General features: G+C 38.2%; 1 protein-coding gene across 7 annotated transcripts in view; it reads left to right on the top strand.

Annotated features, from left to right (window-relative positions):
* The window catches only part of EML6 (EMAP like 6), a 137608-nt gene extending 120584 nt beyond the window's left edge, over positions 1-17024 (top strand). For 5 of the 7 annotated variants that reach the window (XM_066995418.1, XM_066995414.1, XM_066995416.1 and 2 more), the window contains 15 exons: positions 954-1032; positions 2128-2257; positions 3472-3570; positions 4780-4800; positions 5143-5316; positions 6431-6639; positions 7491-7648; positions 8358-8472; positions 9045-9233; positions 10240-10412; positions 10993-11155; positions 11824-11927; positions 13100-13253; positions 13637-13737; positions 14810-17024. In XM_066995418.1, coding sequence (XP_066851519.1) covers positions 954-1032; positions 2128-2257; positions 3472-3570; positions 4780-4800; positions 5143-5316; positions 6431-6639; positions 7491-7648; positions 8358-8472; positions 9045-9233; positions 10240-10412; positions 10993-11155; positions 11824-11927; positions 13100-13253; positions 13637-13737; positions 14810-14834 — 1894 coding nt within the window. In that variant the 3' untranslated portion in view covers positions 14835-17024. The remainder of the gene's footprint in view (positions 1-953; positions 1033-2127; positions 2258-3471; positions 3571-4779; positions 4801-5142; positions 5317-6430; positions 6640-7490; positions 7649-8357; positions 8473-9044; positions 9234-10239; positions 10413-10992; positions 11156-11823; positions 11928-13099; positions 13254-13636; positions 13738-14809) is intronic. The other 2 variants (XM_066995415.1, XM_066995417.1) reach the window with 1 other exon arrangement.
* The last annotated feature ends 227 nt before the right edge of the window (positions 17025-17251 follow it).

The raw sequence follows: 17251 nt of genomic DNA, 5'->3' as shown, positions 1-17251 counted from the left end.
TTGACAGGGTTAGAATTTAGCCTCCTGAATTTCTATTACCAGAAAAGGGTAATGATTATGCTCAAATTAGCGTAATAGTCATCCAGACTGGAGTCAGTGCAGCAGGATTTGGTTTTGTTAGGTCATGAACTTCTAGAGGCTGAGCACCCTCTACTCCTGTTAGGTTTGTGCCTCTTCTTTTTTTCTTGGAAGGATCAAGTCAAATACACCCTTTGCTGCCTCCCATATAATCATTTCTCTGTTAACTGTAGCCTGTTGCCTTCCAGTTAGTACATTTCATGGCAGTAGGTGTTATCTGATGTTGTAACAGATGTTGTTTGCACAATTTTTTTTCAGTCTGTGTTGTATTTTTAGTTACTTTCAGCAACTGTAATTATATAAAGATGCTTCGCTGGCCTTAGACTTTTTAAAATTCACACTGATAAGTGACTTACACAGACTAAAATGTAATACTTGTATCTTTAATGTGATTTTGGGAAGATTTTAATAATGTCAAGTCAAGGTTTTGTGATGGGATTTCTCAGAAGAAGCAAGGTTGGAGGAAGGTTAACTTCAGATGTGGAAAGTCTTTTAGAGTGTTTCTGAAAGCAACAATTTACTATCTGTTGGTATTCCGGGACTTTCCTATGGATTTAAACCATTTATTTAAACCAGAATTTATTTTAAACCATTTATTTTATTTATTTAAACCAGAATTTAAAAAAAAAATTGGTGTAAGGTGGTCTGTTCTGCCACTCATCCACAAAATCTACATGAATGTTATTTCTGCTCCGTCTATCAAAATGCATATGATTTTTGTTTGTTTATTATGAAACTCTAAAATCTAGGCATTAAACATGTAGTTGCAATTGGCCATTTCTTGTTCACTTGTAAAACATATACTATGGTTTTACAGGATTAGTTTTGCTTTCAAACATACTGATTGTCTTCTTTTTTACATGTGTTTGTTTCAGGCCGCCAGTTAGCAGAGCTGCTCCTCAACCTGAAAAACTGCAAAAGAACAATATCAACAAAAAAAAGAAACTGGTTGAGGTCAGACCATTATTTATTAATTTGCTTTAGAAGTAATATGCGCTGGGTGAAATTCATCCCTATTTTGAGCACAGCTGAAGTTGTTTATAGGCAGAAGAAAAGGGAAAGAAACTTCTAAGTAGTGTTCTCAGCACTGACAGCAAACGCCAGAAGACATGATAGCCAGCAACCTCTGGCAGAAAAAAAGCTTGGATTCAGGGTATTGAAGTTTACCTGTAACAACAGATCTTTCCACACCCAAAATTTGTGTATTATATTGAAGGACAGGTACAGCTAAGGTGTATGTTTATCCACAGCAGAACCCACACTCACTAAATAACCCCAATGGAAATCCAGTCAGAAATGGCACTTTTGCACATACAAAATCATGTGCATTATTTTGAATTACAAAAATTGTGTGATTTTGAATTTTGAACTTTGCTTATTTATCTGGGGACATACCGTTTTCCTCAAACTGTAGGCCCTCTCCTCCACTCCCCCCAGCTATTTGGAATGTCCATGAAATATGCTGAACAAGGAATATTCTCTGGACTATGTGAACAATTTACGATTGCTCGGTCTGTCACTGTCATTCACATTGTACAAAGTAAGCTGTAATTGTGTCTGGGACAGATCCATTAAGATCCATTTGCTATAACAGCAAATCTAACAACAATCCATTGACCAGCAGTGTTTTTCTGTACGAAATTTCCTTGACAATGCTCATTGTAAGATGTAATGTCTGAGACACCTCTGATTGATGTTTTAGTTATGGAGTTGCTTATAGCCTGCCTTTGCTTCTCATAAGGACTTTAATGTCAGAATTTGGTCTATTTTGAAGACTTCAATTAGAAGTAAAGATGTTTGTAAATAGCAGATGTTCTATATAGATGTGAAACTATGATGCAAAGGTTAATAAAATTGGACCCGTTTTAAAGTCACATATATTTATCAGGGATAGATAATTGTGTTTTTTTGTTGTTGTTGTTGCTTTTACAAGATACTTGTGTCTTGTGCAATGACTTCCGGACTTCACTTACATGATTCAAACTCTCTAACCTCTTTGTTTATTCTTCTATTTCATTCTTATTCTTTCTTTCTGTTTTATTTGACTAGGAGCTGGCTTTAGACCATGTTTTTGGATACAGAGGATTTGATTGTCGCAACAACCTTCATTACCTAAATGATGGTGCTGATATTATTTTCCACACAGCTGCAGCAGGCATAGTTCAAAATCTTTCTACTGGTAATTCAACTTGAAACAGTACTTTGAGACAAAAAATACTGTAAAAATGAAAGATTTCTGTATGAAAGTCATAGTTTTTTAACATTCCTGCAAGTTTTTCACATTCTGCATCTGGATAAATAACGCAAAGTAATTTCAATGGCTATTTCTTCATCTGACAAGTTCTGCTATTGAGGTCATCCTGTAGAGCTGTCCTATTCCTTTCAGGAGGTATGAGATTCTGTTTGGAAGCGTGAGGAAAAACTGTCTTACTTCTGCAGTTAGGCCTTGCTAAGATCCACACTGAAGACATAGGAATTGCTTTCTCAGAGGGGAGCGCCTGAGATATGAAATGTTGAGCATCCTTAAAATTTTAGGAGCAATAAAATCCACTGTTTCATTCTAAGTTATGTTAGCAAAGGCATACTCCAGGGAAGAATACATTTTGATGCAATGCAATGTGAGTAAACTGCTCTTTGGAAGGAGTAGAAATATTCCCTGACTTTTTGGGTAATGGGAAAACAAACAAACAAAAAAACCACAGCTACACAGCTAGCTCTGAGTTGTAGCACCAACAACTGCATATTCTCCATATATCTTAAGAAACAAAGCCAGTAGTTCTGACTTTATTCTCTTCCCTCTTGGTGCAACAGTGAACCGAATGGTGACAGCAGCACACTCAGCGGCTCTGCTGCCGAGGAGAGGCAGAGGCAGAAAAGCTGTCACATCTGCTGACCCTGGGGGACTCTTGCCCTAACGCAGTCTCTGACCAATAGAGCTGGGAAGCATGGTCCCTGCTTTTCTTTCTGGGCCATTCCCCTTGGGAGAACAGTGCAGAGCATAAACTTCCCAGGGCTGTGCTCTCCTCTTTGCTTCCCATTGACTACTTCAATTAAGCAGGAAACCTGGTCTGTGTGTTTGCCAGTTTTGTTTTTTTCTTGCAGTTACGTGGCTACGGGATGATTCTTGGACTGAGTCCTGGTTTCCCGGACGTAGCTAGTTTACTAAATACTGCTTTTATATGTATGTGTTAGTGATTACATTCATAGTGCGTTTGGTAATGGTGCCTGGGAATGAAAGCAAAGCAGCTCTCAACATACTTATTGCTCTCCATCCAAATATCCCTTAGAGAGCACAGCATGCGTGTAGCATCAAGCTGCTTAAATGTTCTTGGCTTCAGTTGTGGTTCTTTCTTTGATACTGTCATGAATAAAACCATGTTTGAATTTTATTAGGTAGTCAGAGTTTCTACCTGGAGCATACTGATGACATTCTCTGCCTAACTGTGAATCAGCACCCAAAGTATAAAAATATTGTGGCAACCAGCCAGATCGGTAGGTGACTCTCCATATAACAAAGTTTTACTCAAGAATTATCAGGGGCACTGATTTATTTTGGGCTTTTCTGTGTAGGAATTTTACTAGGACTTGCCACTGTTACTGTCATCAATTTTTTAAATTTGATTTTAAAGAGATAATAAAGCCTCAGGATTTTCTTATGATTTGAGTCTACCTGTAGTAGTTTCATCTCTGATTGTGAGTCACTGGATTTTAGAGTTAACTGTAATATAATGCTATTTCAGAAAGCAAGTTTTTATAAACTGTGCTAAATCAACTCATTAATCCATAATCATAAGATTTCCAGAATTCCCTCTTTCCTTCTTGTATCCATGGCACTGTTTAGCAGTAAAATGCTTAGCTGTGAAAATACAATAATGAACATTTCCTGTGCAGAACTACAAAAGCTATACAGAAAATGAAAGAATTAGAGTGAAATCTCTGCAGAATTTATGACACAAGTAAGGGCTGATCCTAAAACCATTAGTCCTTTTCCAGGAGAAAACACTCTACAGAAAAATGCAGGATCATTTATCCCAAATAGGATAATTAATTTAATGAAAAATAATGGAGTCATTTTAAATCATTTTACTCTGGAAGGATGCTCAAGTCCATAACTTCTGTAGTAAGTAATTTAACAGTGAGACAGAAAAATGGTAGTAGATGAACACCTTGACAAACCATCTTTGGCCACCTGTACTGAGTGCTGTTACTTTTAATTTGATTGTCGAGTAAACACAAAAATCAAGACATACAGTCAGAGCTGTGGTTCAAAATACTGATTTCTGTGATGTAGAACAGATGTCTGTTAAAGCCCCTTTTTCTGTCAGTAAGAGCCCATGAAATCAGTGTTTCTGATTTTGGTTGATATCCTGTATAACTGTAGATTCGTTTTAGTTTTAAAGTTAGTAAATTTTTTAAAAAAAACCTGCATGCCTTTAACATTTCTTTTAAATGCCAATTTTAAAATGAAAAGTACTAAATATTGTTGCTATATTTGTGTATGAAAGACAATATGCCCAAAAAAGTTCAACAGTATTCCTGCTTATTTGTTTTGTTGATTTAATCCATATCCATTTTCAATTTTTTAATTTTTTTTTTTTCCTTCTGGTGCTGATGCTGGCACTTCAGCATTAGAAACATGACTTATTTCACCTATTGTTTTCCCTTGGTGCTTCCTCATTTGCCATTGCTCTCACAATGCAGGTGATATGACAGAATTTACAGGTAAGGCTGATTTGTTTGTGAATCTTGGTCAGCAGAGTTATGTAAAAGTCTCATGTTACCTCATTGTATCTGTGTGAATCGCGGATACAAGTGAAACATCTACAATTTCTTTTGCATGATATTCTTCATAAATGTTATGTTGTTCTTTTAGAGTTTGTCTTCATGAAATACAATAATTTCCCCGTGTTTTTTGCAAGCTCTTATGATTTTTTTGAGTAGTGTTAATCTTAAATAATAATAAGTGTCTGTTTAGGTTAAATGTTCTTGAAAAAATGTGTATTTTGCATTGAAGCTTCTGACATACTGAATTAATTCTCTTCTAATACATCTTTTTACATTTAGGTACAACTCCCACAATTCATATATGGGATGCTATGAGTAAACAAACAATTTCAATGCTACGTTGCTTCCATACCAAAGGGGTCAACTATGTCAACTTCAGTGCAACTGGCAAACTTCTGGTTTCAGTGGGAGTTGATCCAGAACATACTATCACAGTATGGAGGTGGCAAGAAGGTAACTCTTGAAAACACATTCCTTCGGTCTAGCAGATCTGAGTACAATTATTTGGTTTTCCTTTCAAGCCCTTGGCACTGGTGTTCTTACTCCAAGTGTCATGGCTCCCTAAAAGTTAAAAACTCAATGAAATGAGATAACAATGTGCTAGAAAATATTAACACGAAAATAAGTTTTAAATTTCTATTATGAATAGAAGTAAGTTAAGGAAAGAACGTTTAATATAAAATTCTGTAAAATTAAGGGAAGTATTTTCTTTTTCTTCTGAAACTGCTTGAACTTGAAATTGTATGCAGTAGTTAGGCCTTTGGAAAGTCATTTCCAGAAAAGAATTATCACCTTTGAAAATTCTGGAGGGCAGAAGAGGAGGGTTTCAACTCACCAGATGTTTCCCTGCTTTACTTCAAAAATTCCACAGATTTTTAGTTATCCCTGCACATACCTGTGCTTACTGCCTGTCTCCTCCACTTCAGGAGCAGGCGTTACATTTTCCTAATTGCTATGAGTGGTTATATCAAAAAGACGTTCTTAAAGAATGTCCAATGTCCCTGAACAGAGCAGGTTTCTCAGGAAATGCAGTAGTCCTACTGTGCTTTAAAGGTTCTTTAAGAGTAGCGGTAGCAATGCTCATCTTTTTGGCCTGCTTTTTCTGGGAGCAGAAAATCTGGATTTAATTCGTGCATGTGGACTTTGCGCCCAGATCTCTGAAAGTGCGCTACTAGTGGCTGTTGGCCTGATGTAGCCAACGTGCAGGTGCCTTGGTGTTTTCAAAGAGTCAGAGACACTAATTCTTGAGTGTCAGCTTCCCTGTGTGTTTCACCAGATGGCAACTTACTGATGATACTCAGAATTTCTGTGTTGTTATTTCAGTGACCAAGGAGACGAGTCATGCTATTATGATCCTAAAACTGTCAAATGTAATGGAATAACCAGGGATCAAGCACATTGCATGAATTAAGATGTTTGATACACAATAATGTTGGGATTTGCTTAGCTTGCAGCATCTGAAACAGTTTTCTAATCCAATACCAGGTCAATTTGTTTTATAAAATCATATCAGATCTTAATTTTGCAGATAAAATTAACTATTTTTATCCTTTCCTAATTAAAACAGGGGCTAAAGTTGCTAGCAGGGGAGGACACCTGGAGAGGATATTCGTTGTAGAGTTCCGCCCAGATTCAGACACTCAGTTTGTGTCTGTTGGGGTAAAACACATGAAGTTCTGGACATTAGCTGGCAGTGCTTTGCTTTATAAGAAAGGAGTCATTGGTTCCATGGAAGATGCGAAAATGCAAACCATGCTTTCTGTTGCCTTCGGAGCAGTGAGTTCAAATTACTTGCTACAAAATTTTATAATACCTTTTTATTAAAACTGCAAGTGTCAATTTCCTTTTGTTGAAATCCAGTGCAAAACCATGGGAGTTCTTGCTTAATACTTAAACTTTTAACGTGGTACTTGTACACCTTTAGATCTTCATGTAAGTTTTCTAAACCAGGTTGGGTTTCTCTGTCAGAGAACATTTTTTATTAATGACAGTGCATTGTATTGTAATTTTGTGTATAGGCTCTGCAACCTTTTTTTTCCCTGTTGACAGTGTTTGGTATGACATATACTAGTGATCGCAAATGTTCAGTAAGGAACCGCAATTCTATGGTTTTGATTTCGTAGTTACGGAAAACAATGCATATTAACAGTGAAAAAGCAGTGTTACTATGCTACCATGCTCTGAAATAGCTTCTGCTTCATCCAGAAATTCCATAGAAATTACCTTCACAAAAATTAAGCATAAATTACAGAAATCACCAATTCAAAAAAAAAATAATCCTTTCTCCTAACCATCCACCCCCTGGACTATGGTACTAATGTGTGAAATGTAAGTGTATACATTTAGGCTTCCATGATCAGGCATTCTGTGGCGCAAATCCTCATGCTGGTGCCCAAACAAGTGACTTTGTTGTCAAAAAGTGCTTAATATTGTGTTCCATATTAATCATCTCAAAGAAACACCATTAGAGTGCAGTCATTAAACTCATTCTTCTCAGTGCATATGGTTCCTACATTGATTACAGTTGAATTTTCTCAGGAAGTCCAGTAGCTAAAATAATTTTAATTCAAGCTGATCAAAAATGCTGAGATATTTATTATATCAAAGATCATTGCTATTTGTTGCAGAATAACCTTACATTTACTGGTGCCATAAATGGAGATGTCTACGTCTGGAAGGATCATTTTCTGATTAGACTTGTGGCAAAGGCTCACACAGGGCCAGTGTTTACAATGTACACAACTCTTCGGGATGGACTCATTGTTACAGGAGGCAAGGAGAGACCGTAAGACATATAATCTTCCTAAAGTGCACAACTCTTTTCTCTCTTACATTATTTTAATATAAGTAATGCACTAGACATACCGAATGGTTCCCAGGGATAAACCACGTCTGTCCTGTAGAAATTTCAATCTAAATTTCAATCTAAGTGACACACAGCATGCCCAGGAGTCTTAGTAAGTAAAAGACTATTAGGTAAGACACTTGAGGGTCATAGTAATGCATACATCCACAAAGGATGTCCTGAACTTCAAATTAGAAATGATATAAACACCTGTGTGGTCTCATTGTGGCCTGACCTTCTGCCAGACTGGCAATTTTTTGGTTAATTTTTTAAATTCTGTCAACCTACAGACTGCCTCTCCCAGTGGAGACTTTGTGAGTAGTAAGTTCTTCTATTTATTAAAAGTAATATCAACTTTGCAGACCTTATCTCCACAACAGAGATTTGAGATTAAGTGACAAGAGAACAATTTGCTTTTTACATATTAGGTATGCTACTGTTTAAAACATGAAGTGTGAGTGTTATCTACCATATTTTTATTATTTACTTTATATTACAGGGTAGCAAGGTGTCCTTACATTGAATCACCTTCTACTGTATTTATGTTCTATTATTTAAGTAATCAGAAGAATATTGATAGGATTTACAGATGAGATTTGTTGTAGCCCGTGCAGGAGACATCTGTATAACACAATAAACTCCTTTTCAGCACTAAAGAAGGGGGAGCTGTAAAGCTATGGGATCAAGAGATGAAACGGTGTCGAGCATTTCAGCTTGAGACAGGCCAGCTCATCGAGTGTGTGCGCTCCGTCTGCAGAGGAAAAGTAAGTGAGCCAACGTGGCAGATTCCACAAATTGGCACACATCACTGGATATTGTTGTTGGTGAAGATCAGATGGGGAACATTTAGGAAGAGACTCTTCTAAGCTGTATGAATATATATGCTTTTTCCAAGTTTTTGCTGAGAAAACTCTTGCAGTTTAGACAGTGACAGTATAGCTAGAGTAGATGCTCTCTGTGACAGTCTAACTGAATCTAACACTTTGTTTAGATTTTTATGTTACTGCCCCAAAATGATATTAAGTCACCTTAGAGGTATGAAAATCATACTTTACCAACTGGTATGGAAACACTTTGTTCTGAATAAAAATCCTTAATGGCACAATGTAAGTCCACTGCCATTACTCAACTGTAATACCGGAACATGATATCAGGTCTTGAGATGTGGAAGTGTTGTACTCTCCTGTTTTTAAGATGCTGCATGGACAAGCAGCATAAATCAAGATGAGTTATCACAGATATATCTATAATATGTTGGTATTTTACTGCCAGTGATACTGTATCTGCTATATTGACAAACCATCTCTCTCTCTTTCTCTCTTTTCCCTATGGACAGGGGAAAATTTTAGTGGGAACAAAAGATGGGGAAATCCTCGAAGTAGGAGAAAAAAATGCTGCTTCAAACTTGTTAATTGACTGTCACATGGAAGGGGAAATTTGGGGCTTAGCAACTCACCCCTCAAAAGACATATTTATCTCTGCAAGTAATGATGGAACAGCAAGAATCTGGGACCTGTGTGACAAAGTGAGTATCACTAATAGAAAAGAACGTGATTAAAAGTGAGAATTTTATATACCCCTGCATTTTTCCAACTGTACAATGTGCACACCTCCAGCCACGTGCACCTTTGAGAGGCCACATAAAAAGACCAGCATGTTTTTTCTATTTTAGTACTGTTCTTTTCCTTCTATGTGGCCATGTGAAAAGGTAAGTTCTTGGTGAAGTAGCATGCCACACTTTCCAGAAGCAAGCTATTTGCAGAGAAATGCAGTTACATAAAAGCATTTATGCTGATGGAGTGCCTTTTATTGCTTAACAAACATTATTTAAAAAATGAGATTTTGATCTAAAAGTACAGACTGGCATGCATTAAGGGAGCATTTTAATTCTGTGCTGACATTGGGTAACTCAGATAATTGGCTAACACACAGACCCTGACAATAAGCCTGCCTCACTGGCAAGCATGACTCCCTCATTTCTAGAGACTTTTTTTAGAATTGATCATGTTGCATGTATGTAAATCAGGATTTTTTTTTCCAATGTCAAATTGCATTTATCAGCAATGAATTTTTAACGTGAATAAACGGGATAATTTTTAACGTGAAAAATGAATATACTGTTAGTACAATCAGGTAAATGAAACTGCAAGAACATTTTATTGTTTACGTGTAGCAAATAAAATAAAATTACACTCCCCCCTCCATCCTGCTCACCAGTATAGACACTATCAAAACAGCCTTTTAAATAGAATAGGAAACTGAGTTTTCACCATTTTTTGCTAAACAGTATTCTTTCTGATGTCAAAATTGAAGTCATCCTGCAACAAGATAGATTTATATTTTGAATTCTGTTTAGCAACATATGCCTCGTGGGATGTGACTTTTATGTGCAATTTCAGATTTATATTTAGAGGAAACGAAACAGAATTTGTTTTTAATAAGTGGCTTTTATAAGTTTTGCTTGGAAACTTTCCATTTACTTGATAGCTTTCTACAGTACAGGTATGATACTATTGCTTTCGTTAATACAGAAACTGCTGAACAAAGTCAATCTAGGCCATCCAGCAAGATGTGCTGCCTATAGTCCTGATGGTGAGATGGTTGCAATCGGCATGAAGAATGGAGAATTTGTTATTTTACTTGTTAACAGCCTTAAGGTTTGGGGCAAAAAGCGAGACAGGAAGTCTGCAATTCAGGATATTAGGTATGTCAAAAAACTTCACTTGAAGTTCTCTAAATACACAGCCCTTACTCAGGAAATAGTCCACCCAGTTCAGAGTTGATTTCCATTTTTCTTGTAATTCCTTATTTGTTGAAACTTGCATGAAATCATGAAATGTATTTACTGGCTGACTGACAGATACCTTAAGCTTATATATACATACACCTTATATAGCACACTCTTTTTTCAAACTGATATAATTCAGTTATATCCACTTCAGTAATTTGTATACTGTGGAGTTATGATTCTGGAAGTTAATATAACACATTATAAAATTGCAAATCCTGTTTTCTCATGGAGGATTGGTGTTACTCTGCATATTGTGCTGTGCACTTTCTACAAGCGCAACATTAACACCAGTTCACTATGTATGACAACCTCAGTCTTTCTCATTAAGCATCTAAGCATCGGTGTTTGGTTTGGATTTAATCTCGCTATTGATAAAAGGTTTTTCTTGTTTCACAGTAAGGTAAGTTTGTCCCTTTGTGTTATCATAGGAAGCAGAAGAAAATGTTGCACAGAAACGGTAAATTATATCTTCATTCCATATTTTATTGTCTAGGATCAGCCCAGATAACAGGTTTTTGGCTGTGGGTTCACAAGAACATACTGTAGATTTTTATGATCTCACTCAAGGTACAACCCTAAACCGAATAGGCTACTGCAAAGACATTGCAAGTTTTGTCATCCAGATGGATTTTTCTGCAGACAGCAAGTACATACAGGTATGTCTCACAAAGGACCATGCTTATTTCTATTTATTGTGACTTACTTGCTATCAAACATAATAACAAGATGGAGGTAAGAAAGGGTAGGGGAGACTTTCTGATGCAGATCAGATAACTTAGATTGCCCTTACGATGTTCACAGAGCTATAAAGTCGCCTTTTTCTTTCTAAATAGTTGGGTCTTCCCCTGGGTTCTGCATATCCTGCAGTTGCAATATCGCTCAGTTCCCTTAAAAGATTAGCAGTGTGCTGAGGGCAAGGTATTCTCTTATCCCCAGTGTCATATGCATTGCCTTAAAATAAAATTGTGGACTATAAGCTCAATATAGAACCCTTTCTCTAGGTTGGGATGCATATCATAGCTGAATTCACATGGGAGATTTCCTTCTAAATTTAGTAAAATTGGGTTGAGATAAGCAAGAGAGTAAAAGGAAATTCATCAACTATGTAGTATGCATATAAACACCTCATTCAATTATCATCCTGTAACATTGTTATTACTTTATATTACATATAATTATAGCTAATGAGGAGAAAAACAATGGTTATCTGTGATGTTTATTTGCTGATACTACTTGCTAAGACTATTATTGCTGGAAATTTTTTTAAAAGATAAATTGATGCACTTCTGGCAAAATTTCTAGCTTTTTCCTTTCCTGCTTTCAGGTATCAACTGGTGCCTATAAGCGTCAAGTTCATGAGGTACCACTAGGAAAGCAAATAACTGATCCTGCCATGATAGAGAAGATTACATGGGCCACATGGACAAGGTGAGAAATTGAGGAACAAAGTTCTACCTGACTGAGGATGAGCGCAGTACTGCATACAATACAGTGCACAGGATCAGACTGTGTAAACCAAATACATGAAATGTCCCTGGGGGTTGACAACTCTGAAAGAGGAATCACACGCTCCCCTTCCCTAAAGCTCTTACACATCTTTTTCAGTTGCTGAAGCTGGTTGGTGTCATGCTGTCTCTGTGTAACATTATTAATGCTGTCATGTGTCACTGTCTTATATCCACTCAGGCTTGTTGCCATTTGTCCCAGCCTTCCAACAGTGAAGTGCTTTGCCCCTCGCGTTGCTCTGTGCTGTTGCAGGTTCACTTTCATTGGCATGCTGGCGTAGGTGCTACCTTATCCCACATCAGCAAGCACAAGCAGCATAGGAGGCATGGAAACATGAGCTGATTGTATAGAAAGGAGTTGTGGGTACCATTAAAATATATTTATTGACATAGACTTACATAGGACCCTTCACACGTGATTACAAAACCACGGTTGTGCACTTGCTGTAGAATGTGGAACAGGCCAGAAGCAGATCTGACAGTGAACAGTGGGATGATAGTACAGGCAGATGTTTAGGAGAAGATAAGTTAGAATCCTCCCACTCTTACTGCTCCGTAATTAGGCATAAAAATTCTGCCCCAAATTACTAATTTCTAAGGGCTCTTCACAGCTTTTGTGAATGAGACAGTTAACATGTGGGTAAACAATTATAAGGAAACCTCAGCTAAGGGGGAAAAAAAAAAGCTATTTTGAGAAATACTCAGATCCAAACAAGTATTCACTCATTCAGAAACTCAGGCTAAGGGAAGAGAATGTTACTGTTAAAAAAAAAAAAAAATCACCAAGGGGAGGGTACAGTACTTGCCCATGAGGAAGGGAAAAGCCCATAGTTGCTCAAGCTCCTTGTATAAAACAATGGGAGTGGTTTCACAGGAGAAAACCTCATGATTTATGATTAGAGATGATTTAGGTGCCACGCACCAAAGATGTATTCTTGTGATGCTCTCCATTATGAGAACACAGGCAATGGTTTTTTAGAGGGAAAATATTTTTAAAGAAGGCAGTTAACAGGCTGTTGCCTCACCATGCTCTGGACAAGAGCAACCACAAGTCTTATGGTCTAATGTTCTTTTTTTAACTTCCTTTCTGAACAGCATTCTTGGAGACGAAGTCATTGGAATTTGGCCGCGAAATGCAGATAAAGCAGATGTTAATTGTGCATGTGTGACCCACGCTGGCCTAAATATAGTCACAGGCGATGATTTTGGTCTGGTGAAACTGTTTGATTTCCCATGCACAGAAAAATTTGTAAGTAGATATTTTATTTTAATCTAAGCAGCTTGCTTTTCCCCATGTCCAAATTCCTTAGTGTATGTTTTTAAGGAGTCCGAAGTGCACGGCCCAACAGGTCAGCTCCAGGCTGCTCCCAGCCAGCGCTGGTTGCAGGAGCGTGGGAGCCATGTGGCAGACTGGCTGTCCCTAGGAAAGCCGCTCGCAGGTGGCAGGGTAGCCACCTTCCAGCTGCTGGGAAGGCCACACCTCCCAGAGCTGGGTGCTGAGTTTGGATTACCGGGAGCTCCCACACGAGTGCTGCAGAGGGTGTGGTTATGCATACACTCACAAGTCAGCTGTCACTTTTTAATGCTAGGCTGGCTTACTGAAGTCCAGAACTTCTCTTCCTTTTCCAACAGGCCAAACACAAGCGGTATTTTGGGCATTCTGCACATGTTACCAACATCCGCTTTTCTCATGATGACAAGTATGTGATAAGTACAGGAGGAGATGACTGCAGGTAGCTGCTTATTTATTTTTATGGTGATGGGATTGATCAAAAAATTTGTTGTGTAACTTACCGTGCCAAACTCACAGCAATGCACGTACCACATTTCTTGGCTCACTGTGCATTCATTGGCACCTGCTGAAGCGTGAACTTTGCTTTTCTTACTCTTGCATTGCTGTAGTTTATGCTTACTTGCACCTGATTTGCTCCTGCTACCTTGGCCACATTCATAAGGACATCGGGTCATCATGCAGTCAGGTATCTGTGCCTTCAGTTTATGTCACCAGAGCACCCAGCATCTGTTTCTAGCTCCCTTGTCTTGCCTTCCTCCTGGAGAGAGGCCAGACCAGGCTGATCTTGCCTACTGCTGCACGGCCTGTAAGGAACACGGAGCCTTTGAGTGACAAGAGGTAGGTGAAGGAGCTCTGCCTGCTGGCACAGGACCTACTCATGTGTCTGAAGAACATTTAGATGAGATAAAGACAGCTGGTGAGGGTGTCAAGTCACACAAAAATAACTGAGTATCTCCCACCCAGCAAGGGGGTAGGACAGAAATTCCAGCTGAACAGAAGGATAGACGGATTTAGAAGAACATTTCAAGTAACAGGAGGCTCCTCAAAAGGTGCCTGGAGAAAAAAAAAGGAAACAGGGAAAAAAAAGGGGGGGGGGGGGGGGGGGGGGGCATGGACTGTATGCCTCTGTGTGGTGTGTGCATGTACATGGCCGTGTCGCCAGGTGTTGGCTCTCTGGCTCTGTGTGTGTCTGTGTGGCTGCATGTGCATGATGGTTTGCATGTGCAGCTGCATGCGCCTCTGTGTGTGGCTGTATGCTTGTATGTTTGCAGTTGTACGTGTGTGGCTGTGACTGGCTGTGTTTGGGGGGAGTGGCTGTGCATTATTACACTGCTTTAACACGTGCACAACAGAAGGCAGTGCCAGGGCTTATCTTTGCTTTACCTGGAGGCTTGCAGTTAGAGGTATTTATAGACAGAGACGTATTTTGAGTAGTCTCTCTATGATATGCTAAAGGTTACCATTAATTTACTTAAAAATAAATGTTACACTATCACTTAATTTCTTTGTAGTGTATTTGTATGGCGATGTCTTTGAAAGGCGACTTTTGCTGCTGTTACTGCCACCACCAAGTGACAGCTTTGGACTGGACAGCCATGAATGCCTCCCTTCAGCCGCTGGAATTTCCACACGATGCTGTGTGGATTATGCCTTTTCGGATTACTCGTGACTTTACTGACCGTGAATGCAATCTTGCGATTCGAAGACCAACATCCTTGAGCAGGAAGCTGAAGTTTGAAAGCGACATATTTTTGTAAGAGGGGTAAGCTAAAGTGAACAGTTAACACCCTAAGCTGCTTTTGCCTAATACTGTATTATTCAAATCACATCTGAAAAGGGAGGACACAGAGGGCCCTTTAATTTGCATAATTTCAAAATACGTGGCTTAAACATTCACTCAAAAAAGTGTTTTTACCACACCTGCTTAAAACTCAAATTTAGTGCACTAAGTAAAGTCACAAGCTTTTAATGAGCACACTGGGTTCATGCTTCAGCTTTCAGGAATTGGAGGAGCAAAGTATAATTTTTGTTTCAATATATTTATTTGGCAACATTTTCTATCCATGAAGTGCCTTTGAATAATATTTCCAGTAGTCTGGGCTACAATCTTGCCTCCCACCAATGTCTGCTTTCAACATACGGTGCTATAACTTTCACACAGAAGAGGGCTAACACTAACACTTTTCCAGACATGTACTTACGTTATCCGCTAAATCCCTGTTTAGCGCTTTGGTTTTTAATACCTTCAGAAATGAATTCCAAAATGTTTCCAAGAGCAGGAACCTATGCATCATTATGAGGACAAAAATGGTGGCATGACTTCTCTTGGTAAGCTATACTCAATTGGTTCAGATGGTAGATGGGCTGCAGCCAACATTTGAAGCTTAACTCAAAGTGGGGACAGGAGTGGGGGAAGTAGAAAGATTTTTTTAACACAAATAATGAGGAAATTGTTCCCCAAGCATTCCTGCAATCTCCCTGTTGGCAGGCAAACATGCTTCATATTTAACTGCCATCCCAAGCGGTGACCATCTAGTGCATTAAAGTATTTCGAAAGCCACCAGCAATCCTTGTTTCCCATTATGCCCTCTGGAGAGAGAGACAGAGTGATCTTTGAGACCACCTGGTACCTCACCAATGAGGGCTGTGAACCCTTCAGTGGGCAGCTAGGCCCATGCTATTTAGACATAGAAAAATAAATCACTCTGGTACCTGACAGTTTACCTACTCCTGAGCAAAGCAAAATCTTTGCTAAATTTAAACTCCTCTCCCCATCCTTGCTTCTCTTGCACCGTGTGCAGCCTCCTGCTCTGTGACTAGGCTGTGGGATCATGGGGCATGAGGGCAGCAGGCAGCTGAAATGAAATATGAGCTCTCTCCACTTGAAAGGGGAGACTATGAGCAGATGTTCACAAAAAGCAAGAAGAGCTCTTCAGCAGTTGTTACTGAACTTCTTGGCAAAACCAAAAATGATAGGGACAGTGGAATTGGAGAAAGAAAAGAAAGTTCAAATTTTCAAATGAAACCTTAGAAAGGAACAGAAAACATGGGCAGTTTCAAATGATTTTGGAGAGTTCTGACATGGAATGCCTCCATATTTTGGAATGACCTTTCTTTTAAAAAGACTGGTTTTAATCAAAAGAAATTAAGGCCAAAATAGAACATTTTGACTTACATGTAGTCTTTGAAAAGAAATACTGAGTTGTGGTTTAGTCCCAGTTCAGATTAACAGAATTTTTAATTGTGGAACCTTCCTGCCAAACCACTTCTGATTCCCACTACGTAAGTGAGACAATAGCTGTTGGACACAGAATATCATAAAAATGACAAATGAAACTACTATCCAATTAAAGGAGTTGATCCATGTATATTTAACACACAAAAGTGCTTCAGCAACCTCCAAGAATCACCTTTTTTTAAAAGTGAATTTATTAATGCCTTATATTACTATACAGATCAGTTTGTCAGATACACAATAAGAGTCCCTATGCAGTTTTTTTTTTAAAGAAACCTTATTGATCAAATATTGTAATCATGTTAGGTGGTGATGTCAGTGAGCACCTTCTTTGCTTTTGTTGTCATGTTTGCCTTTCACATTGATTGTATCCTGAATAAAACCAGTTGCGCAGCAGAAGGAATTATTAAATGACTATGTTAAAAATATCTTAGAGCAATAGCGTCTGTCAGGATAACACTTAAAAATTTGTATGTTTATATGGTTTGGCTTTATGTATAAAATGTTCAGAGGTGATGATGTACTATACTGTAAATTAAAATATTGGTGCATGAATTTATTTTTCAATGGTCAAGATGCCATTAATTTAAAATCTGTGTCTCAAATAAACTTGGATACAAGTTTTCAATGTCCAGCTTTCTAAATCAGGCTCAAAAACATCTGAAAAATTATTGGACTTGCTAAACAATTTCCTTCAAACTAGCACATGGCATACATT

This window comes from Anser cygnoides, chromosome 3 (assembly GCF_040182565.1).
Source record: "Anser cygnoides isolate HZ-2024a breed goose chromosome 3, Taihu_goose_T2T_genome, whole genome shotgun sequence".
NCBI classification, from domain to species: Eukaryota; Metazoa; Chordata; class Aves; order Anseriformes; family Anatidae; genus Anser; species Anser cygnoides.
This window is presented reverse-complemented; position numbering and strand designations above follow the sequence as displayed.